The 27,821-nt window shown below is 37.0% G+C and overlaps 3 protein-coding genes across 5 annotated transcripts; 1 reads left to right on the top strand and 2 right to left on the bottom strand.

The window, feature by feature from the left end:
- The first annotated feature begins 323 nt into the window (after positions 1-323).
- tbx21 (T-box transcription factor 21) lies at positions 324-12,291 on the top strand. Its single transcript, XM_060858675.1, has 6 exons — positions 324-1,180; positions 6,529-6,683; positions 7,096-7,217; positions 7,349-7,507; positions 7,831-7,892; positions 8,142-12,291. Exons 1-6 carry the CDS (start codon positions 636-638, stop codon positions 8,932-8,934), a joined length of 1,836 nt encoding a protein of 611 aa, XP_060714658.1. The 5' UTR covers positions 324-635; the 3' UTR covers positions 8,935-12,291.
- osbpl7 (oxysterol binding protein-like 7) lies at positions 12,239-24,376 on the bottom strand. 3 transcript variants are annotated; one of them, XM_060858647.1, is made up of 23 exons: positions 24,242-24,376; positions 21,572-21,721; positions 21,111-21,254; positions 20,762-20,815; positions 20,568-20,681; positions 20,333-20,488; positions 19,608-19,743; positions 19,258-19,376; positions 19,079-19,147; positions 18,887-18,910; positions 18,502-18,637; positions 18,261-18,394; positions 17,991-18,083; positions 17,615-17,762; positions 17,223-17,512; positions 15,438-15,575; positions 15,297-15,360; positions 15,139-15,217; positions 14,899-15,043; positions 14,618-14,768; positions 13,735-13,861; positions 13,493-13,615; positions 12,239-13,412 (listed from the first exon to the last, which is right to left on the bottom strand). In XM_060858647.1, the coding sequence occupies exons 2-23, from the start codon at positions 21,698-21,700 to the stop codon at positions 13,304-13,306; spliced, it is 2,682 nt and encodes an 893-aa protein (XP_060714630.1). In that variant the 5' UTR covers positions 21,701-21,721; positions 24,242-24,376; the 3' UTR covers positions 12,239-13,303. The 3 variants fall into 3 exon arrangements, with proteins under 3 accessions (XP_060714630.1, XP_060714647.1, XP_060714637.1); XM_060858664.1 differs by lacking the exon at positions 17,991-18,083; XM_060858654.1 differs by lacking the exon at positions 18,887-18,910.
- Positions 24,377-25,557: 1,181 nt separating this feature from the next.
- Positions 25,558-27,740, bottom strand: mrpl10 (mitochondrial ribosomal protein L10). Its single transcript, XM_060858634.1, has 5 exons — positions 27,599-27,740; positions 27,027-27,196; positions 26,508-26,672; positions 26,265-26,409; positions 25,558-26,177 (listed from the first exon to the last, which is right to left on the bottom strand). The coding sequence occupies exons 1-5, from the start codon at positions 27,636-27,638 to the stop codon at positions 25,930-25,932; spliced, it is 768 nt and encodes a 255-aa protein (XP_060714617.1). The 5' UTR covers positions 27,639-27,740; the 3' UTR covers positions 25,558-25,929.
- Positions 27,741-27,821: the final 81 nt, after the last annotated feature.

Genomic DNA, 27,821 nt, shown 5'->3' with positions numbered 1-27,821 from the left:
TGTTACTCATCAGTCGAATTCATGAATCGTATTAGTTTCAATGATATCAGAATGTGAAGTGGGTGAAAGCAACCGTATCATTGTCCAAGTAATTTTCCTTCACTAATAAGGAAAGGTATAAAGTATAACATGTATTAAAACATTTCATGGTGTTTGATAAACCACTGCTAAACTCTGTTCCTTTCGGACAGGTCTAGTGAGCTATTGAAATGGGGCAGGGTCTCGCTCAAATATCACCCTATCGCCATGTGTGTCTGTGCTCTAGTCCCCACCTCTTACAATTACTGTACCTATCACGGAATGTATATCATAGGCTGGGACACCGGTAACTCTCATTCTGATGTAAATAAAAAAAGTGGTGCACTGTTATTTATACTACAGTAATGTACCCAGTAAAGTGAAATAAATCAAGAAACACTGTTAGGCATGAGACGAGTCTTTTTTGGGCTATAAAAGAGACACGAGCAGTTCTCAGAAGTCGGAAGCTTGGGTTAGAGAGAGCCAGAAAGCGCTTCATTTTGCTTTTGCTCTTTCTTTTCCATTAAAGTTTTCTGTGAAGCCGATTTATTTCAGTAGGTAAAGAAAGTAAGCTGTCAACCTATGATTGTGTACGTAAGCGAGGAGCGAGCCTGCAAATGGGCGGCATAGGAGGCAGCTTCTATATCAACATGCTCAATGGAAGCGACGCGCAAAGTTTGGCCAAAGACGCAGAGACGAGCGGTCACCTTCACCGGAGCAAGGAGCTAGCGGACTTCAAAATGGGCGTCCAAGACGCGAGGCTGTACTATACAGACTCGGTTCCAAATGGCCAGGACAACTTTCCGCTGTCGTACCACGGGGAGCAGTGCGCTAGTGAACTCGGAGCGCAGGCTGGAAGGTTTTACTCCGCGGCGGCGGCGGCGGCGGCAGCGGCTCCGCTCAGTAACTGTGCGTTCAGCCGCAGCAGTGCGGCCCAGGCTTACGCAGGGGCTGGTGGGTATTCACCGGACAGTAAGGACGGCCAGTCGGCCAGCGCGGACTCGTATCACGCGCACTTTCAGCATGGCTACACACGCGCGTCTTTCTATTCCTTACCTGGCGTACAGGTGTGTGGCAAGACGCAGGTGCTTCTCAACAACTACCCGCTGTGGGCCAAGTTTCACAAGTACCAAACCGAGATGATCATCACCAAACAGGGCAGGTCAGTAGGCTATGTCTCAGCGCAGATTGCAGTATCTTACAAACTCTCAAAATGCTTTAGATGGCAAAAATAAATAAATATGAGTTAAAGCTACAGAGTCGGAGAATTGCGCGAATGTACATAATAATTGCATTTCATTTGGAAATAAAGGGAAAAAAGAGAATGCCAGAGCGAATGCTGAAAACAAGCATCTGGACATTAGAGCAATTTCCCTGCTAAGTAGAAGTCAAATAAAAAGTTTTCTTAGCTGTCTATAAAGAGACGAGGCTATACATACTGCCTAATCTTAAATAAAACCTTATTTCTCTTTTCAAAGTAAACAAATATTCACAATAAGCTGTTCTGTAGTCAGTTCTGTTAAGCATAATTTGGACAGGATCTTTAAAAAAATATAATATTTTGGATTACTTACTTCTTTTGAAATTTCAAAGGAGTTAAAAAGTCAAACAACAAATCCTTATGTTAAATGACAGCTATGACAGTGAATACAATATCATGACTTTCGCTATTTAATTTTCCTCTGATTTCTTGCAGATGTTAAACGTGCATGCTGTTCTCTTTAATGATCTGTTTTATGTGGTACTTAATTTGTGGTACTCATTTATTTGGTTAAATGAAACAGAATCTATACACCTGCTCAGACTAGGCCTTAAAACACACACAAACACACACACACACACACACACACACACACATTAAAACACACACACACACACTTTCTGAGTTTGACTCATATTTTAACAAATAGTATTTCTGAAAGAAAAGAAAAAAGATCTGCGAAAGTTCTGTCAGAATGCAGCATCTGATATTATTCATCATTGATCACTTCTTTAAAGCTCCTGTGGCTTTCACTAAAATAAAGTCACAATAAATATAGAACATTGAAGTAAATTCATCTATAATTGTAGGTTTTGCTATCTGTAAAAAAAAGTCTTAATTACTGTGGCATATATTACAGTGGCATGGTGAGCTGTTCATTTCAAACTTCTTACATATTACAGTAATTATATTGCTGTAGTAAATACAGCTTATATGGAATCAGTCAAACGCATTACATTTAATTATTCAAAATGGACTAAAATGTTCAATTGTCATCAGTTTATACTAGTACATTTATACGTGTGTATATTTGGTTTATGGGATTGCAGCAGGCGTATATGAAAATGCAGACATCTTGACGTAACTTAAACTGGCAGATGCCTTAGCACCTTGTGGATAATGACACATTGTACCCGTGGTTGGCCTGCTCATATAATTGAAGTAATTCATACATCTCCCCTAGAAAACACACACACACACACACACACACACACACACTTGATTAGTCAGTCACTATCACAACCTTTTTACAAGTCATACAAAAAACAGAAAAGACACAAATATGTTGTAGAAGTGAGAGAATATCCCTTGAATTTGGCCATCAAAACGATATTTCCAGTTTAGGACTCATGTTGAACTATACTGCCATTGTCGCTAATATTCCATATTTATCTTGTTTGTTTGCTTTGTATTATTTACTAAATAGAGAAAAATCTATTAACTAATAAACTGTGTCATTCCTATGCAATCACACCAAAGTGCCATAACAATACGTATTTTTTCAACTTGTTTCAGTTTCTGTTAATCTTTATGACTTTAAGACTTTATGAAAATGAAACAAAAAGGCACTATAAACAGAATAATTGTAGATTCAAATTAATTACTTATAGATAAATACTTTTAGATAAACTTTTTATGTTCTGGTAACAGCCAAATATAGAGTGGCTGATACATTTACATAATGGAGTCTCTTCATGCCAAAAAAGTGTTCAAGCTCAGTTGATTTTGCTATGGGGGTGGAAGAGTGCAGTGATGTGTCGCTGCTGGTGGTGGTAAGGTTTTGGAGAGGCTGAAAGACTGATGGCCGTATACATCAGTAGAGGTGTCTTTGAAGTGCAGGAAATGAAGAAAGGTGCTTTTTCCCTCTCTTGCTCTCTGTCTTTACTCACTCTCTATGTCTATCCTCTGGTCCGTTAGAGTGTGTAGTGAAGCAGGTTTCTTCAGAAGTGAGGTGAGACACAGTCCGAGCTAAGGCTTTGAAATCTTTGCTGTAAGGCCAAGAGCCAGAAACAAGAGCAGAGGTTCTTTGGCCCTTTTCAAGTTCTTCTCTAATTCTGTCCGCATTTTCTTCAGTAGCATCTCCACTACTAACACCCACTCCACTAACATCCACATAACCGATTAAAAATTCTCTGTGATGGCTCAAAATGAATTTTTTTAAAGAGCTGTTCATTTAGACAAAAAAGTTGAGCCCATGATATTTAAAAAATAGTTGGCTCAAATAGTTTCTAGTTTTTCAGCCTTGTTTAAAAATATTTTATTTTGAAAGTCCAGGTTTGAGGATGCAAAGTGTTTAGTGCGTACTTTAATTAAACATTTTTTTATTTTTCATTCTTATTTAAATTTAGTACTTTAAATTTAGTACTGTGTTTAATTTTTTTAAACTAATTATTATTTGTCTCATCTAGCATCTAATGTTAAAATGTATAAAAGTATTAATCACAAAGACATGACTTGAAATATGTGACCATGACAAGGCAGAAAAAAGAAAAAAAATTGACTGCCATTTATCGTAGCTATATTTAATTTTGAACCATTACATCTTTGGTGCATCTCTGCCCTCAGAGGAGTGAAATGAAGTGAGTGGAAATGAAAGACCTTTTCATTATCAGGGAATTCATATAGCACAACTGGAAAGTCATCAAAATTATAATATTAACAGAATCATTTTCATGGTAAAATGAATTCTGTGATGTAGAGTTTCATGATACAATTTTACTTTTAAATTATAAATCTGGCATTTTTCATACAATGCCAGAGGTGTAGATGAATATAATGTAGGACATTATGTGTTGTTGGTATCTGAAATATTCAAATCCACTGTTCGGAAAATGTATTTTCAGAAGGGGCAGAAAATCAGTTGGTGTTGCAATTATTTATTGCCCTCATATGATGTCATTTGTGAAATAAAGCAGCAGAAACCCCTTTTCTAAAGACTGCATTCTGATAAAGTAACAGTGCTTTGAGTGATTTGGTATTAAACACTTGCTGGCTCATTTATGATGTAAAAATCACTTTATATTCTCTATTTAATTATTATAAAAACACCGGGGTATCATGACTTCTTTAGGAGCAATGAAAAGCACACTGTTTCCTGTACCACTCTCTGCCCTGTTTTGCAAAGGCAAGAAGATATTTCTGGCTATTTTTGATGTTAGTGTTAGCTCTATGTTTTTTTTTTTTCATTGAACATCACTTCCTGTTCATGTGTTGATGGTAACATGGAGTATGCACACTCTTGCTGCAAAGAGCCAGGCCACAGCAGCAAAGTACATTAAATAGTAGACTTGCAGTTTCTCACTAAACTACAGATTCTTGCATGTGTATACATCTCTAGGAGAATCCAAAAGTATGAGTGTATTAGATACAGACAAAAAGTGGCAGAATCAATTCAGTAAAATTGTATCAAGATCAAAGGGATTGTCTGTTATGAGGGATGTGACTGTGGTTGCTGAGCTTACTCTGTCTTTTTTCAGCAGTAAATGCTGCACTGGTGTTTAGTACTGTGGCACAGCTCCACCAGAGTTTGTTAAGTGGTTTCTTAACTCACCGCATAAACATAATCCTTAAGAAAATGCATATCTATACCTATCTATGGTGCATATAACTCTGTGATACAGCAAGACCCTAATCTAACATCTAACCATACACGCAGCAAATTTAATCATTCATTCAGCCAGTTTTATCTTGGTTAGATTTACAGTGCCGTCTAAGCATACATGCTGAAAATTACAGAATAATATGTCAGAGTTTCAGACACCTGGTTATTTCCACCAGCAGATACAGATTGGCATATATCATCACAAATGAGCATATGTTATTATGATGACATAAACTGGACCTGAGCTCCTGTCCTGGTGAATCAGTGAGTACACGCAAAGAGAAAAATCTTCTCTGCACTGAATGTCTGCTATCACAGCCATCCCTGCATTATTATACTTCGCACACATCTTTTAAACTTTTACATGGCACATACTAATATTGCAAATCTGCCTGTAATATATCTTGTGTTTTAAAGGAAGTGGTACCATAATATGCTTTTAATATTTCAAAATATCTTTTAACATCTGAAGAGACATTTATAAGTAGGAACATGTGTCTAGCTGACACATAACAGAGTCCTAGACAGCAGAGAAGACATATCTTTGGTAACCACCTACTATCTGAGTACCTACTGCTTATTGAGTCAACGAGTCACTGTTTCCACAGTTTAACAATTTCTGTCATAGTAATCCTGAGCCTCCTACTTATGCAAAAAAAACCTCTGTGGTAAACCTTAAAGTTTCCCCTTCGCCAAGTACTGATTTCTTATAAATCGTCTCTTTTAGATAAATATGGCATGAAAGGTTGTCAGGGAAGAGAAATAGAGAAATGGTGGTGGCACAAACTAGTTATTATTCAGATTGCACAGAGAGAGAGTAAAGTGGTAAAGACAGAATCCTGAAGCTGGTTTCTGTTTTCATTTACAGTATATTGTAGCTGCTACTTAAGAAGAAATTAATCATATATTCTTTATATTTTGTATCATACTGCTTTATATCACATATTTATCAAACTGAAAACTATTAATTGCTTGTTTGAGGACAGGATGTTCAGTCAAAGAATTCTTTTGATTTATTTTTTCTTTTAACTTGCATTTGACTAACATTTGCTTGATATTTTGTTACATAGATTTTGTCATACATTTTGAAACACTAAAGAACATGTTAAAATTCATACTCCTTGAAAAATTTAGAATTAAAATTTCCAAACATTAATATCAATGCATTCTCTTCCACCGATATAGAGACAATCTTTTGAGAGACAATTGGACAATCGTATATGTAAACTAATTGTGTTTAATTTAGATTTATTGATGATTTTAATATTTTTGTATGCACTAATGACAATAATTTATGCACCTTTGTTGCAAGACTTGCTGTACTATACTAAAAATCTAAAACATGAATATTTCAAATAAGCAGATTAGCTTCAAGTTTAGCTACTTAAAGAACTGTGATGAATATAATGTATATTGTAGGGAATTCTTTCTGCACATTATGTTTAATTGAGTAGTTGTATCTATGGAACAGGTATATATATATATATATATATATATGTGGTGACAGAAGAAATAGAAGGAATTAAAAATATTTGCTTGAGCAGCAGAGCATTAAAGGCTGTGTTCTTGCTTCCTGGTGAGAGATTCATGATGCGTTACCGTTTCTTGGTGATCCTTATTTAGTTTCTGTATCTGTTTCTCTGAACAGGAGGATGTTCCCCTTCCTCAGTTTTAATATCAGTGCTCTGGACCCCTCGGCTCATTACAACGTGTTCGTGGATGTGGTTCTGGCCGACCAGCACCACTGGAGGTACCAAGGAGGCAAGTGGGTGCAGTGTGGCAAAGCAGAGGGCAACATGCCAGGTATAATAACTAGCCAGAGCGTTTTCTCTGTATGTTTTTTCCTTTGAGTAGCGCTTTATCTGTATTGTGGTTTTTGCATTGTTAGTGTCAGTGTGCATTGAAGGGAAAAAGGTTCTGCTTCTCCGTTCTATGTCTTTTTGTGGCAATGAGAAGAATATATCTGGTGTCACTGTACACCACAATCTAAAAAGCTCATGCATGCACACCTGCTACTATGACTGTGTGAAGTGCAGCAGTTAGGCATCACAATCTGCAATCTCGTTCAACATTCAGTTTAAAACTGAAGCCAAGTTTGAACATGCCAAGAAAAGGTTGTGCATTTTTAGCATGATTATTGTATCAGCTTCACATAAATTAACATACTTACATTAAAATGAAACAGTTATGAGAAGCATAATTTTCTTTTTCACAGGAAACAGGATGTATATGCATCCTGACTCTCCTAACACAGGGAATCACTGGATGAGACAGGAGGTCTCATTTGGCAAGCTTAAACTCACCAACAACAAGGGCAGCTCCAACAACGTGGCACAGGTATCACTGAGAAAAAAAGTTTACTGTAGTGTATTTGATCACTTGTGGTCAGGGGTATCTTTGAATTTCCTTCTCTCGGCCTATCTCTGTTCATGTCTACTCATATTTCATGTCTCACATGCCCCACACAGATGATAGTGCTGCAGTCTCTTCACAAGTACCAGCCACGATTGCATATCATGGAGGTGAGGGAGGATGGCACAGAAGATCCCTTCCGTAGCAGTAAGGCGCAAACCTTCAATTTTCCAGAGACGCAGTTCATTGCAGTCACTGCCTACCAGAATGCAGACGTGAGTCACCCCTTCTCCCGCCGCCACAATCCTCCAACATCATTGGGCTTTATTCTATTTTTTAATCAGCTGTTACCTAAAACATAACCACCAATAAAAAAACATGCCTACATACATACATACATACATACATACATACATCTTCATATATCTGATATTCTGACATAAGAAGCAGTTTGTAGTTTACAGTTGAATCACTTATTTTCTGACTATTAACATTATGTACACTTTTCTTGTCCTGCACTGTCCCCTCCTTCTCTTTGACACCCTGACCATACCCGTCACATCTGTCATGGCTCCTGCTCCTGCCATTTCTTCCACAGATCACTCAGCTGAAAATAGACCATAACCCTTTTGCAAAAGGTTTCCGGGACAATTATGACACGTAAGTAAACCTTAAACAAAACTATACCCTAGAGTTAACTTGTGATATTATTAATATTTCTATACCTGCTTGCTTTAATAGGACATCAACCTGAAATAGATGTAAAGTATAATATGACTCAATTTCTTAAGAAGGACTAAACCTAAAGTGTTATGGCTCTCAATGTACCCTCTGAGCCAAGTGAGATTTGTATTTAACACCACTACAGGGGTCTTGTCAGTTGAATTTGACCTTGATGTTCCCACACAGACTGTATGCCCCTCCTGACTCGGATCGTATCACCCCCTCCCCCACTGAGGGACAGCAGCTCATGGCAGCCAGCTGCTATCCCCGCCAGCCTTACCTGGCTGAGCAGTACATGAGTCCACTGCAGCCCAGTCGCTTCTACAGCTGTGAGCCCGTCAGCATGGCACAGGGGTGCCCCAAAGACCCAAATGGCAGTCACCATGGTCGCTGGTACCTCCCTGGGCAGCAGGGCACACCCTCCAATCTATTGGATTTCAGCACTTATGACAGCGATTATACGACCAACAGCCTATATAAGCCATTTCCCTTACAGACATCACCCCACCACCCACTGAGCTACTATCCGGAGAACCCCTTCGCTTCAGGGCCAATATCAAGCAATAGCCCTGCCCCGTGGAGCACAGCAAGACCATCACAGTACCTTAGCCACTCCCACCCTGGGAAAGCCACATCTAGCCTGAGTTGGTTCCGCCCCATGTCTACTTCTGCAATTTCCTCCTCTCCTCCAACAGTAAATTCACGCCTCCACGCTTCTCCATCACTCATTGAGTCCTTGAGGCTGCCTGTACTACAGGACAAGCCAAAAGATTTGGCAGAGGACACTTGGATGGAGACCCCCTCTGTCAAATCGGTAGACTCTGTTGACTCTGGTCTTTTTGAGGGTGCAGAGAGCAAGAAAAGACGAGTGTCACCCTATGCCTCCAGCACTGAGAACTCTCCTCCCATTCGCAGCAGCGAAGCCTGTGAGAAGGACAACAGCAGCGATGCGGGCTACTACGGCTTCTACAGTCACTGAGAGCCATCGTCTCTGAGTTAGTGTAGCACTCCTGCTGTGTCCCACCTACAGGGCTGCACTGCCTTTTGGGAAAAAGCTCTGTGGGAGTCAAGACGAGGGACAACAGAGACCAGTAACAGCTAACACAGAACTCCCTTCATAGCCTTGGTCCTTCATAGCCTTGGTGCTATTTGTTATTTATCCATACACTGTTATCACTGGCGCTCTCATGTTTGGAGTGCTGCTTCCCTATGGAAGTGCTGTGTGGGTAAGGTCAGGTGGAGGTGCTCCACTCATCCTGAAGGTCACTGTCATGGTGAGGACTAGTGATTCAAGACAATGTGACTAGGGTGAAACACTGGCCTGGAGATATATGCATGCACACACATACGCACACACACACACACACACACACACACACACACAGAAAGACCTGGATGAATTCAAAAACTGTAACCGTTTAGCATTTTAAGATGTCTGCACACCTTCTGACACTCCCCTCAAGGACCTGTCCAGTCTCACACTTCTAACACACACACACACACACACACACATTTGTCATATGTGAAGTCAATATGTGGTGTCATTTTCTCAAGAATATAGTTATGTACTTTTGCATATATACTTTTATGATTCCAGTTCATTCACATTTTCACTACTCCAGATGAATGCAATCAGATGATGCAAGCAATTGATAAGTTCTATTAGAGGAAACAAAGTATATCTATCTGCAACAAGAGGTCAGCACACCACTCATCCTGTCAGCTGTCTTCCTGTCAACCTCACCATTCTCTCAGCTAAATCGCCCTAACTAGATCATGTGCCAAACATGGGCTGGTTCTAATTTCATCTTCTTACATATGCCTCAGTATCACTGTAATGTTCATTAATTAAGTCAATATAAAATTTCTGCATTTAATTAAGATTTGCTGAACTTTTGCTGGATTTATACATGATGAATTGCAATACAAATCAAGTGTTAAAAAATTTACACTGTCAACACAAACAAAGCAATGTCAGTCAGATTAGTGTCAAAAGAACAGTAACCCAACATCAGCAAGTCTCACAACCACGACAAGAAAGACAACATGCAGATCGACAGGGTGGGAAAATGGACACCTGAAAGCAGCACTGAGGTGACTGGACATCATAATCAGACAAAAGCCAACACACCACAGATCTCACAGGCATAGTGGAAGAACGAGACCTTAGTCTCACCTCATCAGGTGTTCCAGACCTCCAAAGGTGAGAAAACCATTTGACAGCTCAGTAGGAGACAGCCTCAAGAATGTTTACAGACTGACTGTGGGGGTAAAACGTACAATACAGGGACACCTTTCAAAATTTAAACACATTTCTTTGGTCATCAACTTGTGTGTTTTGTCAGTGAACCAAATATTAAAATACTTCCTACAAACAAAATATATATACAAATATATAATAATAATAACCTTTATTTTCTATAGCGCCTTTAAAAGGACATGTCAAAGCGCTTTACAAAAGCAAAACAAAAACAAGAAAAATACACACATAATATAAAGATTAAAATTAAAGCAACAAAAATAGACAATAAAATATGCACTATGTAAAATTACAATTAGTCAAATTAAAAGCTACCCTAAAAAAATAAGTTTTAAGCAGAGATTTAAAAGTGCCAAGAGATGTTGCTTGCCTTATCTCAGTTGGTAAAGAATTCCACAGTTTTGGAGCTAGTGAAGAGAAGGCCCTATCTCCCATCAATTTTAAACGAGTTAAAGGAACAGTTAAAAGACCAGTTTCAGAAGAACGAAGGTCGTGAGATGGAATATAAGGAATTAAAAGATCAGCCAAATATTGAGGAGCTAACCCATGTAAGGCCTTGTGGGTAAGCATCAGAATCTTAAAATCAACCCTAAACCTAACTGGGAGCCAGTGCAAGGACTCCAAAACGGGAGTAATGTGATCTTTTAACTTTGTTCTTGTATATACACATATAACACATAACGGTCCAGTACACATGTGTGTATATGCACATGCACACACAAAGAGGGGTGACAAGATAATTATTCTTTTTTTATTATTATTATTATTTATCTTCTTTGCGCAAATGAAAACTGTAAACAATTCTGTAATAAGACTGCACTTACTTAGTATGTACGATGTTAAAAATAGACATGCTTAGAATATGACTTTTTATGAAATTGTTATTTTATTCTGTTTTGTCAGTATTTTATAGAGCTTCTCAAAAACCTCTCTAGTGAAATATCAAAGCTTCAGTATGGGGTCAGTGACTTTCATGCCAGCGAGTTTGGATTTGCTTACTTTAAAGTTGGAGCCGTGTATTTATTTCAGTTCTAAACCAAATTACACGTCAGCAATACAATGAAGTGGACAATCACAGTGAGATATTTCATATTGTTACTAATCATGTAACAAAAATACTGCATTGTTAGATATTACTCAGGTTAAGCATGTGCCAATGAATATTAAGCTCCATTTGTGTACTTAATGGAGATGTTGAAAGTTACTGAGTTGAAATAACAGGGTTTTAGTTTATTGTTTCCTGGTTCTAACTAGTAAGGTGCAAACAGCTGATAAGGATAAGCTTAACTGGAAGTTATTTTTTTGGTAAACTGTTTCTAATTTCAAGTGCAATTTAAAAAGTGTTTCTGTTAATTTAAGAGAACTGTTTTTTATTCTTCTTGAACAAATCTTGAATATGCATTCAAAACATTGTTTGAATCTTTTATGAACATTGAGAATACAGGTGTACAGTATTGTTAAGATAATTGTTATGATATGTTTTAGGTGACCCCTAGTGGAATATCTCTCTATCCAGATAAAATCATTTATCAAAGGTTAAAAATGGGTGCACGGTTTTGCATATACTGTAGAATGATATATGAAGAAATCTGCATCCGGTTCATGCATCCGAAACTATGACAAAGCCTCAAAATGAGTTGTTAGGCTCAGTAATGAATCTGTGTGGACATAAGTACTCGTACTATTATTCCCTTATTTACATACCCAATGCAAGCAGCATACTTAGAGTATAAACTCAAATATAAATATAACTCCTATGACTAATGCCACGTGTGTGAGGGAATTTACCTTTAAGCTTTCCCCCCTATAATGCTTTTTTTTGAAGGATTAGCAGTGCCATTATCAGGGGTATATTTATATGATGTACCACTTAATCTAAAGTTTAACATGGTGTATCTGCTCTGTGAATAAAAAAAACATATTCTGTACCATGATTAATAATTTTCTCTAATGTACAGTTAAATCCAAGGTTCATGACAAACAGGAGCCCTTTTCCCGAAATAATTCAGGCAGACTGTACAGAATAAATTGATGTATTTTATTTGTTCTAACTGTAATAAAACATGTCATTTTTCATTATGATTTTTTTTTGTTAGTATTGGCTTAGATTCAATAATGTTCAAATGTAAAAGTTCTCAATAAATAGTGTTAATTGTTGTAGAGTTTCACTGTACATGCAGGTTATGAAAAGTCTAACCAGGCTTTGAGAAACAGGATGTGTTTTTTCTAATCCCACTTAGAATAAATCATATTAACAGGAAGCCTCTCTGGAGTGAATACTTTGGAAACGACATTTTTAAAAATACACATGCAAAGAATACATTTTTTGAAGTAGTAAGGTGTATCCTGCAGTTAATTCACCATCCCGCTTTATTTATAAGGAAATGCTTTCCATGTTTTATAATAAGAGTGATATATGCATAAACTAATAAGAAATATATGCCCCATGAACACAAGTGTATGAGACAGTCACATAAACCAGCCCATTTTTTTGTTACTGTACCTCCAGAGTACTTTAAACAGTTGTGTACTCCAAAATCGATGTTCACTCCTGTTTTCAGTTAAATGAGTATATACAAAGATAAATTACCTTTCTCACTAAGGAATATTTTCAAATGTGCCTAATATGCATTGGTTATGGCTTAAGCTAGAAGTAGTCATCATTACTAGGATTCCATGGACCAAACAAAATCAGCCAGTTTTAGTCATGAAGGCAGGAGTGGCTCATCTTCACTGATGATCACAGATTTGCTTATAATTTGGAAGAAAGAAAAAAATGAGTTCATTTTGTTTTCATCACAATATAATAGCTGAATAATTAGATGGGATTTTGTCAACTTAGACCAACAGATGGATTAACCTCCTAAATATACTGGTTTATTTGTCCAGCCATAAAAGAAATGAAAGCCTGTGTACTTCAATAGGGAAGAAAAGAAAAGCTTGGTCTTTGGTTAAGAGCTTTATCCTCGCCCAGTCTGTTCTGGGCAGTTCATCTGTGCTCTACAATTTGCTTTGTGTTCAAGTCCTTGTACTTTATAAAAGATGTAAGAAAGTTTTACAGTCCAAAGTCTCCAACTCTACTGAGACTTCACCATAATTCCAAGTTTTTCATGTTTGCGAATCCAGGATTCTCTCTGAGCTTCCAGTAAGTTCCATTAGTGAGCCATACTTCTCTACCAGCTGCATCAACAGATTTCCTGCATAAGACAAAGGAGTGGACATGCTCAACAACCAAAAATCCAAAAACCATTTCGGATATTCTGATCACTCCTCTTACCTGAAGAAACGGGGAATATGCTGCTCTCCTCTCTTGGCCAAAATCTTCCTCTGTTCTCTCTGTGTTTCCTCTACTTCATCTTTCTTTTTGTCTGCTTCCTCCACACTGCCTTCCTCCAGCAGCCTGGCCACATTTGCACAAAATCAACCAAAAAGTGCTATTCTATTGTGAAGAAGTTTCTTGAAAAATCAGGTACAGTAGGAAGTTCTGCTAGAGATTCTGCTCTATGCTTATAGACTCACCTTTGGTCTGGACGCAGACGTGTATCTGTTAGCGGCAGGAAAGGTTCAAGTTCAGGGGTCAGCTCATTCATTTCCATTGCAAAGCTGGAGAAGCCATAGTACAGGATGGAGTCCTTAGGCTGTGGGTCTGCAGGGTAGTACAGATATAGTGATAAAGGCATCCTGTGCCCAGAAAGAGCTTTAAATACCCAGGATCAGGATTAGTTACTCTGAGGAATAGATCTACCTGGTATAAATAGAGTTCAGTTTAAACTTTTGTATCACATAGGTTCATCATGATTCATGGGCTTGATATCTGTGGGTCTCTATCTGTGGCTGTAGTGGTGGGACCCTGTGGTTAAGGCATTTATTTAACTTTGATCATTTTGAGATAAATGCAGTTTGAGAAAATTGCAAATGAGTTTTGCAAATTTCCTCAGTGGTATTGTTATCAGTGACATGCACAATTAATCAAGATTATAATAGTTTCATTTCTTCAGTTCCCCCTAAAACTGGTTTTGAATTTTTATCTAAAACCATACGTTTACTTTTCAGCCCGATTTTACATAGAACTGGTTTGGATTTTGAAAACATATTTTATTTTCATATATTTTTTTTTTTTTCAGTTTTATTATTTACAGTATATTATTCAGACCTATAGACTGTTATATATAGACTGCAGCATCTATCAGTTTTTACTTTATAAAAAGTCTAGATTTTTTTATCAGAGAAGAAAATGTATTTAGCTTTAAAAGTCTTTAAAAATGCTTAGATGTAGTGTTCAATAATTATACATAATTAGAAGTGCTTAAGAATTATAATATAGATTTCTACAACACATTATAATCTACAATAAAAATCTTATAAACACAATATCTACAGTACACTAACTGTACTAACTTACATGGCTTCCAAATACATTGTGGATTGGGTAGTGTGTCACAGAATATCCCTTCATGCCAGAATCCTCCAAATTGGTGCACTACCTTACCACTCTGGTCTAGTACTTGGCCTTGAACCTCATTTTTATTTGCATCTGACCCCCAATAGCGAGACTGATAGAGAAACAGAGAGGAAAAGAAATCATATGATCAACCGAGTATATAGTATTTGTTCTTTCCAGCATATGTATATAAAAGCTGTCACAAAAGCTGTCACAAAAGCAGGATTCAAAACTACTCTCACCTTAACAAATGTGATTTTACAGGTGCAGACTGAGTTGTTCAGGTTGCGGATTGTTACCTCTCCATAGTGCTCAAGGTAGCGCTGCTGACTCAGGACATTGTGAATGCATGTTACCACTTTATTCCATTCATAATGGTCTCCATACCTAATCATACATCAGAGATTAGACTTCCATATTCTGCGATCCTTAAAGCATTATGCTTATCTCATAATCCATTTAACACGAAATAGAGATATCACCTTGATAGAGTCACATTCACCATTCCAGTTGGCATTATCTCCAAAGACTTTCCCCAGAATTTATTCTTCCATCGCTGATCTGCAAAATTAAATGGACAAAAACTGCCATTAGTTGCTGATCCAGGATGCGTAATTTCTATTCTGTTATAAGGGCTCACCCTGCCAAAAGCAGAAGTTGTCAGAGACAGCATGGCAGGCGGAGATGGGCGGGTGATGACAAACCTGAGGACAGAATGGTGGTGAGTAAGAGTCCCTTATCAAACTTTTCAGACCTGATTTCAGTTTGAACAGTCACATACCTGCTCACTAATATAGCGGAAACATCTGTCTTCTCTCACACATTCAAATGTCTCTCCAAGAACTGGGTTAAAGGGCTTATAACGGTTACGATACTGAGCTGTAGAGTAGCCAGAGATAGCAAAGGCAGCAATGTACACCTAAACAGAACCAACATGATATTACTAAACATTAAACTTTATTTACAGTGAGGGAAAAAAAAAATTAGATCCCTTGCTGATTTTGTATGTTTGCCCACTGACAAAGAAACGATCAGTGTATAATTTTAATGGTAGGTTTATTTTAACAATTTTAAAAATCAAAAAAAAAAAAAAAAAGCATAAAAAGTTTTTTTTTTAAAAAATTGATTTGCATTTTAATTGGTGAAAAAATTGACCCCTTCGCCCAATATGACTTAGCATTTGGTGGCAAGACCCTTGTTGGCAGACACAGAGGTCCAATGTTTCTTGTAGTTGGCCACCAGCTTGCACATTAAGGTCATTAAGGTTTCGAGGCTAACGTTTGGCAACTTGAACCTTCAACCCCCTCCACAGATTTTCTATGGGATTCAGGTCTGGAGAGGCTAGACTTCTCCAGGACCTTTATGTGCTTCTTCTTGAGCCACTCCTTTGTTGCCTTGCTTGAATACCCATTTACAACCCATTTTCAATGCCCTGACTGAGGGAAGGAGGTTCTACTTAGCACTCGTTGGCTCATTTGTACACGTGCTTTCTTAAGCAGGGGGACCTTGCGGGTGCTGCAGGATTTCAGTGCTTCACGGCATAGTGGGTTAACAATTGTTTTCTTGGTGACTATGGTCCCAACTGGCTTGAGATCACTGACAAGATCCTCCCGTGTAGTTCTGGGCTGTTACCTCACAGTTCTCATGATCATTGAAACCCCAGTTTTGCATGGAGCCCCTTTGTGTTTCTTCCATTTGTGGATAATCGCACCAGCTGTTGTCACCTTCTTACCAAGGTGGCGATGGTCTTGTAGCCCATTCCAGCCTTGTGTAGGTCTACAATCTTGTCCCTGACATTCTTGGACAGCTCTTTGGTCTTGACTATGGTGGAGAGTTTGGAATCTGATTGATCTGGCCATTGTCGAGAGTTTGGAATCTGATTGATCCCTTTAAGAGACTGCTCCTAATCTCAGCTCATTACCTGTTTAAAAGACACCTCAGAGCCAGAAATCTTGCTGATTGATAGGGGATAATATACTTATTTCACTCATTAAAATGCAAATCAATTCATAATGTTTTTGAAATGTGTTTTTCTGATTTTTTTTGTTGTTTATTCTGTCTCTCAATGTTAAAATAAAGCTACCATTAAAATTACAGACTGATCATTTCTTTGTCAGTGGGCAAACGTACAAATTCAGCAGGGGAACAAATATTTTTTCCCTCACTGTATACAGGCATAAGTGTTCATTCATAAACATATCATTTAAATTAATCTCATTCTGCTACATGTAGCATCTTTGTAATTAACATACAAAGTGTTTAATGTTAATTCAGCTACAGTGGATGTTTAAGAGCAGTTGTTTTTGTAGTCAAAACATGTAGCATTTCTAAAATAAGGTCTAAAACTATATGATTTATGTTTTAATAGAGGGCAGTGTTTTTAGAGGGAAGAATTTGTGAGGGGGGGGATATAAGTAATCAGTTTGTATCAAAATTAGGAAAGTACCTCTCAAAATCTTAGAGATTATATTTAAAGATTCATTTTGAATAATCATTTCTACAAATCTCATATATACAGCTTAGGACTTCATTAATCCACTCATTAATTCTAAAAAGTTATCAGTACCATTCTCTGGTAGGGATCGTCAGTGCGGTTGGCTGTGTCCAGTAGCTCTGAATACTCCAGTTCCTCACAGAGCCTCTGGAGTAGATTGACAGGCTCATTGAGAGCTGCAGGCATTGATACACGTGATAGGTCCTTCCCAATGTTGTTATAAAGGATGGCTATAAGGCCTACATGACTGTTATCAGGGCAAACTGCAGGCAGTTTGGTGCGGTGACCACTGCTCCCCAAGATCCTGCTGGGTTTTGCTGATGCTTTGGAAAGACTGGCACGGTATTTTCGTGTTGCTGTTACTGCAGGTGATATGAGTGAGGAGAATAAAAATATATAATACAATAAGCTGATCCTTATAATATTTCTGGCCTGATCATGTTTTCAGAAATATGAATACCAACCATGGGCTTCCTCAGGTTCTGAATTACTGGAAGCATCACTCAGACCAGACTCATCTGATGCCTCAGAGAAACTTCCACAAATCTCATCGCATGCATCAAAATACTCTGCCACTGAGCCTGCCAGCGAGGAACGGCATATCGATTCTGACTAAAGAACAGGAACGAGAAATGTACCAGATCAAAGTGCATGTCACAAATGCTTTGAAAATTACTGGAAACAGAAATGTTAAATGTCAGAGAGCATTTAACAGATCAAGCCGTCGAAACCCAGGCACATGCAAAGAAATCTGTTGAGAGACAGGTGAGAAGAGAAGAAACCAAAAAAATAAATAAATTGGAAATTAGGTGGTAAGCTTCAGCTTGGGGAGGGACACACCTTTTTCAGGGTCACAGTATGGTAGGATTCCCCAGAGGAGTCAGAGCACTCTGACCTCGTGTGGATTTGTGTTTGCCGGGACCTCACATCTAACTGAACATACACACATATGTATACTTCTACACAATGATGAATGTATATCCTGCACATTTTTAACATAAGCAGCATACAGCGACAACAGTAGGTCTTTGCATTAAAATACAATTAATTCAGTTTCAGGCAATCAAAACACACTGGACTGCACTATGAATAATTGACAGGCAATCATACCTCAGTCAGGGTGCTACATATGTCATTCATTTTAGCAGAAGTGTTCTGGTGAAGCTCGCTGCTGGACCAGGTGTCCTGTAGCCTCTGACGTTCCTGAAACAGAGCCTCGTGCACAGACCTCAGAGAGGCATGCACTGTGAGGGGCAAGAGAGCTAACTATGATAATTAATTGTCTCTTTGTTTTTAAGTAAATATATCTCTTCCTACTCAAGAAAAAAGTGATATTATTGAGTTTCCTCACCTCTTTCAGATACAGCGCAGATGTCCTGGTAGAGCTTTTTGCTTTCTGGAGATCTAGAGGAGGCTGAGGGAGTAAGCTGGCTGTAGAGATAGTCAGGAATGGAGGGCACAGAAGCACCCAGGTGGGACGATGAGAACTAAAGAAGATAAGATAATAAGATAGAAGAAAAAAACAAAGGAAATGCATATTAGCTCAATTCTCAGAGAAAAATTGAGCTTCTAAAGAATTACTTTTGCATGTCAAGTAAAATACTGCGAAACATTTACAAGATTATACAATAAAATCCATGCAAAAGTAATAGGGTGAAATGTTATAGTAGAGACTACTGTATATGATGAATTGAGTAGGTGTTTCAAACTTCACTTAAAAAGTCATGTTGACTTACCGATTTATTAATCCTACGCAGTGGCTTAATGTAAAAAAACATTAGTTCAATTACTGACAGTTATAGTCTAACTGATAACACAAATAAAAAATAATTAGATTGAAATTATAAGAAACAAACCACTGCAATAGGAAGTTAATATCGATTGCAAACATTTCTTTAATCAGGCAGCTTTTAAAACATCTGGCTTACCATTCCAAGTGTATGAGAGTGTCCCCATATCCTGCCAGATTTCTTCTTGGGCTTTTCAAGTGAAAGATTCTGTAGTTTAAACATAAAACATTGATCAAACATCTTATCTTATAAATCATTGATCAAACATTTTAGATTAAAAGATTAGCAGAAGCATTTTAAGACCAAGTCCTTTTCACCTGCATGCTGATGATCCTCTTTAGTTCTCCATTGCTAACTGCCTTGCCTAACTCCAGAGTGTGCAGCTTCTGGACCAACTGATTTAAGTCACTCAGATCTGTTTGGCAGCGGTTCAGTTCTGGACAGGAATAGAGTCAAAACATAGTTAAATTCCCAGGGCATATTTTCTTAGGGTAAAGGCTCATATCTTCTTAAATTCCAGTTACCACAACTCTATAGAAGCATTTTTTCTGTATGATATATGCTGTGAGTTTAAAAATAAGATTTATCTGATTCAATATGGTTGTGTTTAATTTATTATTCCTAATATGTGATTACAGATTTCAGGCAAGAGCAAGAATTACAATACCTTGAGTACAGCTGTCTGGGTCCTGGGCGTGCTGCAGCCAGGCACACACTTTCCCATTGACACCAGTGTCTGCACCATGCAGGTCTTCACTCTGAGCTGCCATATCACCCAGGTAAGAGTCAGGCATGCTCTGGTACTAAAAAAGTTCATAACTATATTCAGGCACTTCTTAAAATTCAATTTACTAACATTAATATTTATATGTCTATCCCTTTTCTGAACCATTTATCTTTACGTCTTGTTCATCAGTAACATCATTGTTTTTATATATATTTTCTTTTTATTTTATTAACTTTAAGAGAGTAAAAAAAAACTTTTAATAGATGTTTACATAATCCAAGAAATAAGAATAACTAATGTGCGAATGTAAATGGCTAAAAGTAGATTTGAATAAATAGATGAAAAATTATATTTGCTGGAAAGTAATATATAACTTTTAAATTTGTTGCTGCGGTACAAAAGAAATAAACCACTTCACAATCAGTAAGAAAAGAGGCATATCTTATTTCTGACTTTTACTCTGTGTGTCACGTCACTTCACTTATACAGTAGATTTATCTTACTTTTATAATTTAATTCAATTAAGCTTTCGAACATTTACCATATTTATAAAAAAAAAAAGCTTACATTTTAACAGCCTACAGTATACCACTGATTCATAAACACCGTATTAATTATTCTTTTTGCTAAAATGAGGGTTAAGGGAGTTCATATTCTTTGCTTACCACATCTTGTATGGCGCTATTTCCCTGAGACGCATTGCTGCCGTGAGACAGGGCCTGCAGCAAGCTGTTATGAACATGTGCTGCCTCATTCCTCTTATACATCCGATGAGCACTCAGTTTAGTCACCCATATGTAGTACATATCATGGTTCTTTGCCTTGATGAAACAATCAAAAAGCACTTAATAGTTTCTCAAAAAGTACCAAAGTATGAAATAACCTATTAAATAGGTTTACCTTGATGTGATAGAGACTGTCTCCTGTATCCAAGTCTATCCGTCTTGCCTTTCTATTTACTGACATGACTGCGAGACTGACATCTATTGAACCGTTTAATTTTCCTTTAGCATTCTGTTGGTAGAATAACATGTGAGTGAACCTGTTTATGAAGTGTGAAACTTGTTTAAACCATGTTTACAATAACAACTTACATCATATTCGTTTTTTGAATATCGGAGAATTCCTTTTTCCAATACAAAGTATCTCTGCAAAAAAAAAAGCATGTTATTATAATAATAATTCTAAGAATTTATAATAAGATTTGATACATGTAATTTATATTTTACAAAAAGAAAACAACAACCCACAACAATTACTGACTATAAAAATATATAAATCAGCAACTGCTTACAATATTTTAACAAATATGATTATCCATTCTTCAAGATATTGGAATTGTTGACAAAAAGATTCCTTATGATTCCTAACTCTCAGATTCTAATGTCTGGCTTATTGGCAATATTAAATCAAACCAAAAAGGGTTTTATGAGCTTTACTAACCTTATGCCATCCTTTGAGAGGCCATTTCCTCCTCTTCATCAAGTAGCCTTCACAAATGCCAGGAGGATTCATATCCTGCACGGTCTCACGACTGGCACCGCAATCTCCCTGCAGATCGTCCATTATCTCCCAGTCTTTTATATTCTAAAGATTAGACCAAAGCAAAGCCTACTGCATACGTAGAAATATCTGATTCAAATATTCACAAGTAAAGAACACCTGTCAGTTCTGTTGACTGTACAGAGAAATCCACCCTACATTACACAACAATGAAGAGTGCATCCTTTATGGGACTGGTTTTGACTTGTTTGCCATTTAAATTGAGATTTAGAGGTTGATCAACAGGTTTCCTACACCCATTGAGAATGCTCTTAAGTGTGTTAAAGGTGATTTTTTTTGTCATGGTTGTCATGGCATAGTTAAAAATCAGTAAATAATCATGGTGTTTGTTAGTCAGGCACCTGTCGTGAGTGACGGGAAGACGCAGTGCTGCTGCTCCGGGAGTGAGTGGGCTTTTGCCATCCAGCAGACGATCTGTCCAGTACTGTCTGAAACTGGCTGTGGTCTGGCGTCCAACCAGATGCCTCCATAATAAACTTATTAGTGGAAATCTTAAATATAAATGTAATGGAGCAAGAAAATGACACATTATTAATTATTAATTTCTGATTTTCTACAACACCAAGGTTGTGTTCATAGCAAATATAAAGATCAGGTTCTCTGTAAAATAAAACTATTAATTTAGGCCCAGTATATTTTCACACTCTATCCACAGAAACAGTATGGCCTGTGCACGTCCCTTTAAAAACCAAAAAGAAACATTAACCTCAGTGTATAGCCACAAACAGCCACTGAACAGAAGAACCATTTTTCATTGTTATCTAAAAGAATAAACCTTATAGATCCTGAATCCCAATCTGCTTATCTCAATTGGATTATTCTGATTGTTCACCATTTGTTTACAGACCAGACATCTTAATGAAAAAGATACAAAGCCCTCCTTAATCTGGATCATCTGGATAATACAATACTGTACATACAGAAAAAAAAACCCAAATAAAACTCCAAATCTTGTTAAAAGGATGCTTTGATGCCTACATTAAGTGTGACAAATACTGTCAAGCTTTAGAGTCAGTGAAGCATTTTAACAGAGATTATAAGAATATTAAGAATATTTGTGGATCACGTTAAAAAATGAATAATAATTGTTCCAGACCCAGTGGCTTATTTTCTTCAGTTTTGCCCTTACACCAAAGGAACGTTATAAAACTGAAAGCCAAAAGGGCAATAACACTAACAATAAGTAAAAAAGTAGACCGATGGGTGTGTTCTAAAACAATTGCAGTTGCTTAAGATGCCAACATGTTCACACATGTCCATAAAGCAGAAATCAGACAAGGAAAATCTTTATGGATAGCTGAGAAATGTGATGATGTAACCCTCTCTGGGACTTCCTGTTAGATTGATGTCTGGACAAATACCAAGCAATAATCAATAAAGATCAAGATAGTAAATATAATAAATTCAAAAAATATCCAACACATGTTTATTCATAGGAAATGATACAGTATAGTAGCAGTAATTGGGGTAAGAGAGTAAGAACCTGGAGCAGAGATACTCTGTGTGGAAGGATTAAGGTAAGTGGCTTTAAGCAATGTTATTTTAGCGTTCCTGTTTTACTTGTCGCTTGGATAACAGCACCAGGACTTAATAAGACGACAAGTTAAGGAAAATTATTATTATTATTATTATTATTATTATTATTATTATTATTATTGCTGTTGTTGTAAAGAAGACGAAGAAAAAGAGGAAGAATTGCAGATGTGAACTGATATAAACACACAAGGTATCATGTAAATAATGTAATATTCAAAAAAAGAAATTACATGTGAAAAACCTGTGAAACACATCTAAAGACCCACATGTTTAAATTTCAGTGTGCATCATGTTTCTGTGTCTCATCTGGAAGTGAATAAAATTTTCTCGTTTTTTTAAAGACTGTTCATTATTATAAACAATTGAAGCCCAAAGAAATAAGAAGTTTAGTGAAATGAAAAACTGAATGAGTTCAATATTTTTGCAGTAGCAAAGAGATGTTTTTTCTTTTGTCTGGCTACAGACTTTCAACCTGTTTAAGTGAAGGATAGCAATAGATTTACCGCTGAGGCAGGATTGACCTCAGCTACAGAAGCATGCAGGAGGAAACAGGATAAAGAGATTTTACCAAGTGCCAAAGCTTTGCTTAGTCAACATATACAGAAGAGTGGGCCATTACTAGATGATAACTAATGTTCTAAATCATGAACATTCATGTCAAGCTGAATATTCATGTCAAGCTGTTTATTTTAAAGAATGGCTGGTCAGTGTTATCAACTGACTTGTCATGGTTTTCTCCACTTTTTGCCTACTTACATCATTGCATTAGATTTTATGACTATTATGACTAACTCTACATAATTGTGTTCTATATATGTGCCATGTTCTTTGGTGTACTACAAGGAGAGTGCGATAAAATAGAATAGAATAAAATAAAATAAAATAAAATAAGTGAAATAAATAATATGCATAAAAAACATTTAAAGAAAATAAATTGAATGCAATTCTAACTTGTATTATAAATAAAACAGAAGCAGCTCTGATCTTCCATTAACAGGGAATGAATGACACAAAGCTTCTACAAATTTGAACTGTGAAAATTTGTGACAGTTTAGTAAAATCAGCGGTGTTTCACATTCTCCGTTAAAGAATCTTTTCATTTTGTAGCCGATGTATATTGTATTATGGGTATTTTTTGCATTGAATGGTCTTTTGATGGTACCAAGATTCGGGACTTTGTTGTTGTATACACTAAGAACAGTTAGTTGCACTGTACAGTGAAATCACATGCTTTATGTGCTTTTCCTCACAAGTCTTTATTGTATTTTAGTCAGGTAAATGGGTACTTGGCTTAAAAGATTACTGAAGGAAAGTACTGTAGTCAAAAACCAATGCTCTATACAGTGTAAATGTGTAATTCCTAGAATTCTACCAACAGTATAAAGATATACAATTTTAAATAAGTCATACATTTTCTTTTTAAATGTGGTTCAAGATATTTAAATTCCTCCATCATGCATGTTTATGCCTCTTACCTGAACCTCCTATACAAAATCTACTTCAGAAATATTTCAGAATCCATGTTTCCACACAAATCGGTTGTTTTTCTTCATTTCTTTTAAAATGCATATCCCCACCATAGTATGGTCCAAAAATTTGCTATGGACACCTCAACTGCCCCAGTGAGTGTCTTAACATCTTCCAGAGATAAGCCATTATCCGCATTAGTGACGAAGGAGTCACTAATTAGATGGACAGGCAAAATGGCTCTGAAGAGACACCTGACAGCAAATCTACAGTACAGCTGCCATTTCAATGTAAAGCTGATCACACATTGTTTAGTGAAGGGTATTGACAGAGTAGGATCTCCACCTAGTGATCATTTTAGGAAAGTCTTCTTTACACAATATAGCAACTGAAGTTCATAGATCTGTTCATACACACATTAATTGTGAATATAGCAGAAAGATCTGAATAACACAGGACACTCCAAAATGACTGAAACCCTTCATGAAATATTGTAAATTTAAGTTCATATTTTCCACTTAAAATGAAAGACTTCTAACAAACTCTCCAGGTGAATATATATGAGGTAGCACACATGTAAAAGCTCTGTTTATATGCTACCATTGAATAATAAGGGTGTTTTGTTTGTTTTTTAAAATACTCACAATTAGATCTATGACAAAATGTCTATGCCTACAGTTAATAAGAACATTGTCTTATTTGGACCCCTGAGCATAGTGAGGAGGATGTGCTAAAAGTGCCCAAAGATCTATGTTTTAGAATTATGGTTTAGTTCAATAGAGCAATTATCAAGTTTGCAAGAAACAAACCCTTCACAATAGTATATAACAACATATAAAACTTTGTGATACGTTGCAGCAGTTTTTGCAGCCGGTGGTTCAGGGATTCTTGTGAAGATACAATGAAAAAAATTCCACCCAAAGCCTTATTGCTTCTGTCAGGAAGTTCTGACAGACCCAGAGAGCTTTTAAAAGATGAGCCAAGTACATGACTAAATCAACACGAACAGATAAACACAAAAGAAATGCTTTGTGTTAAACATCTAAAAGTCTGGATTTGAACACTATTGTAAACCCACATGCACAAACCAAAGGATATAAAATATTTCACATGTAAATATAGACAGAGATACTCTACAAATAGCACCAAACTTGTCAGACCTTTCAAAAAGAGATCCTGGGAGGCATCACATAATATTCTTTGAAAGGGTACTGTTTTTAGAAAAAGTAAGCATTGAAAATCCTGTTTGTGCTGAAAATGGTGCTTTTATGTGTGAAATATTAATTTCTGCTCAGTTTTACAAAGGTTGCCAGTAGTTCAAGAGTGCAATATAGATTTTTAATGTGGCAGAAAAACAAATGTGAAGACCATTTAGATTAAAAACAGGAGCCATGAGATCTGATGTATTAACCATTTGTTTCTTCCAAACAATATGTTTCAGTTACTGAAATTCTTCCATGAATCCAAAACATGCCTTTAATTCTCTGTGTAAAATCAGACAAAATACACAATGTTGTACCAGCAACAATAAATCTGACATCTTAAGTATCTTTATATGTTGAGTGTTGCACTAATTAGTCCATAAACACAAGATATTTACGTCAACACAGCATTAATGATCTTTATCAGAGTCCACACAGAGTTTTCATGCTTATGAAATTTCTTCAGCCTTTTTTCAGATGGCCAATAATTCAATTCAGGCCTTTGTTTCCTCAGATTCAGATGCTGCCCTGTGCTCAGCACTGTCTGCAGGCTGCTTCTGCTTAATATACTGCTGGAGGAGGGCTGAGAGACGTGCAGGGTGCCGATGCAGCAGTGAAACTGTGTGTGAAGCCATCAAGGTCAAGCCTCCAACCAGTTCACCATGGACAGTACACATGGACGGCAGCTTGGAGTAGTTAAGAATTCCTTCTCGTGAGAGTAGTGTGTTCTCAATACAGGCACCTAGAAAAAACAATTCTGATCACTCTGTTGCAGAATAAAATAAGGGTTGAGAAGCAAGGAAGGAAGGAATAAGAAGGAAAAGCTCACCTAATAGCAGCATCTGCGGACTTCTCCGTAACACCTGTAACATTTCATTCACTTTTGGCTCTTTGCTTACAAACAACACGGTTTGTCCAATGAACAAAGGTTGCATGTTGCTATATGGGCTGCCGGGAAGAAAGGATCTCATTACCTTTAAAAAGCAAGACACACAAAGAAAGCATTCATGAGAAACAGCAAATAGTGTAGAACAATGAAGACAGTTTGCAGCTCCCTGAAAACAATTGCTACCTTGTTGGGGAAAAATTTAATGGTGATGTCATGTTTTCTAAGCTTGTGCTTTAGCAGTAACATATCCTCAGCATTGATGGCATTGTTTTGGAGCACAGCAATCATCTTACACTCGTTAAAGACCTTCTCCAGGTCTCTCTTTAACAGTCTCACCAGGCCACTTTCCTACAAGAAATTAAAAATCACAAATTAGTCAAACAGTCCATTTGGTATTTAATATGCAATTCCATCATACTGTATTATAACTGTTTATTTATTATAAAATGTATAATTTGACTTTAAGGTGAGTTATGTTTCAGTCCCTATTTTATATCCAGCAAATGTATTAAAATCATGTATTTCAAAGCTCTAAACCGTTAATATATACAATATGGCTAAATGTTCATGGACACCTGACCATCATGTAGGTCTTGAATGTCTTTGTATGCTGCAGCATTAACGGTTCCATTCACATGATGTTTAAATAGAGAAATAGAACAATGAACACTAACATTCCAGACTGGTTTAGTGATCACAGACCTCTTCGGTTTTCCAGTTGCGTGATGCCAGAGCTGCAGGAGGAGCAGCACGTTGAGGGGGAATGTATTCTGTAACAGCCACCAGCTTCTGCTTCAGGAAGTGCATGGGCTTTCTGTGGCGTGTTACAGCTTTGGAGCCATGACGCAAACTCTGAACCAAAGGTAGACATCCTGCAAGGACGTCAAGGACACAGTGACTGTTGTTAATCCTGAAGTAGAGCAATTGTAATTAAATAAATACACAGAAGGGGGCGCTATAATTTACTTTGAGTAAAGCGGCAGCCGTTGAACAAACGTAAACACCAAGAACAGACAACAGTGAGGACGATTTCAATTAAAAATTCAGACTCGAATTGATTCAGGTTAATTACTTTATATCCCAAAAAATGGTTTGTTTTGTTTTGTTTCTTAGCAGAAAAACCACCCCATCACCACAACAGTGTAGAAATCTGTTTATACTGACTATACGAATTTCCCCTCTTTAATTCATCATACTATTAAAAAGTATGGCTAGATTATAAATCGGGTGAAATCTAAATCTGCTTGAATAAATGCACAAGATTAAAAAAATACCTGTTTTTGTGACAATCCTGCCACACAAGGTCGCTGCCATATTGCACCGGATGTGACGTTAGGGATGGCGCGTTTCATGCATTTCCGCATAACTGAGCTCCAAAACATTTCCGTGGAAGGATCTTACAAGTGAATGATTTGTAAATCTAAATCCTCCTGCGCCGCTTTTTGAGCCGAGATGATAATATGTGCTCACAATTATCTGTGTTTTAATGTCGATTTC

Source organism: Tachysurus vachellii, chromosome 2, assembly GCF_030014155.1.
Source record: "Tachysurus vachellii isolate PV-2020 chromosome 2, HZAU_Pvac_v1, whole genome shotgun sequence".
NCBI classification, from domain to species: domain Eukaryota; kingdom Metazoa; phylum Chordata; class Actinopteri; order Siluriformes; family Bagridae; genus Tachysurus; species Tachysurus vachellii.
The sequence above is the reverse complement of the archived record's forward strand: the minus strand, read 5'-3'. Positions and strand labels throughout refer to the sequence as shown.

What these genes read in the sequence shown, in the direction of transcription:
- tbx21 (XM_060858675.1), top strand. Translation starts at nt 636, where the DNA reads ATGGGCGGCATAGGAGGCAGCTTCTATATCAACATGCTCAATGGAAGC. An exon ending in GCTCCAACAACGTGGCACAG is followed by an intron (nt 7,218 to 7,348) that starts GTATCACTGAGA and finishes TGCCCCACACAG; the next exon opens with ATGATAGTGCTGCAGTCTCT. An exon ending in CTGCCTACCAGAATGCAGAC is followed by an intron (nt 7,508 to 7,830) that starts GTGAGTCACCCC and finishes TTTCTTCCACAG; the next exon opens with ATCACTCAGCTGAAAATAGA.
- mrpl10 (XM_060858634.1), bottom strand. Translation starts at nt 27,638, where the DNA reads ATGGCAGCGACCTTGTGTGGCAGGATTGTCACAAAAACAG. An exon ending in TTAAATTTTTCCCCAACAAG is followed by an intron (nt 26,410 to 26,507) that starts GTAGCAATTGTT and finishes TGCTTTTTAAAG; the next exon opens with GTAATGAGATCCTTTCTTCC. An exon ending in TCCGCAGATGCTGCTATTAG is followed by an intron (nt 26,178 to 26,264) that starts GTGAGCTTTTCC and finishes TGTTTTTTCTAG; the next exon opens with GTGCCTGTATTGAGAACACA.
- osbpl7 (XM_060858647.1), bottom strand. Translation starts at nt 21,700, where the DNA reads ATGGAGGCATCTGGTTGGACGCCAGACCACAGCCAGTTTCAGACAGTA. An exon ending in CTTCCCGTCACTCACGACAG is followed by an intron (nt 21,255 to 21,571) that starts GTGCCTGACTAA and finishes TCTAATCTTTAG; the next exon opens with AATATAAAAGACTGGGAGAT. An exon ending in TGCGTAGGATTAATAAATCG is followed by an intron (nt 18,638 to 18,886) that starts GTAAGTCAACAT and finishes TATCTTCTTTAG; the next exon opens with TTCTCATCGTCCCACCTGGG.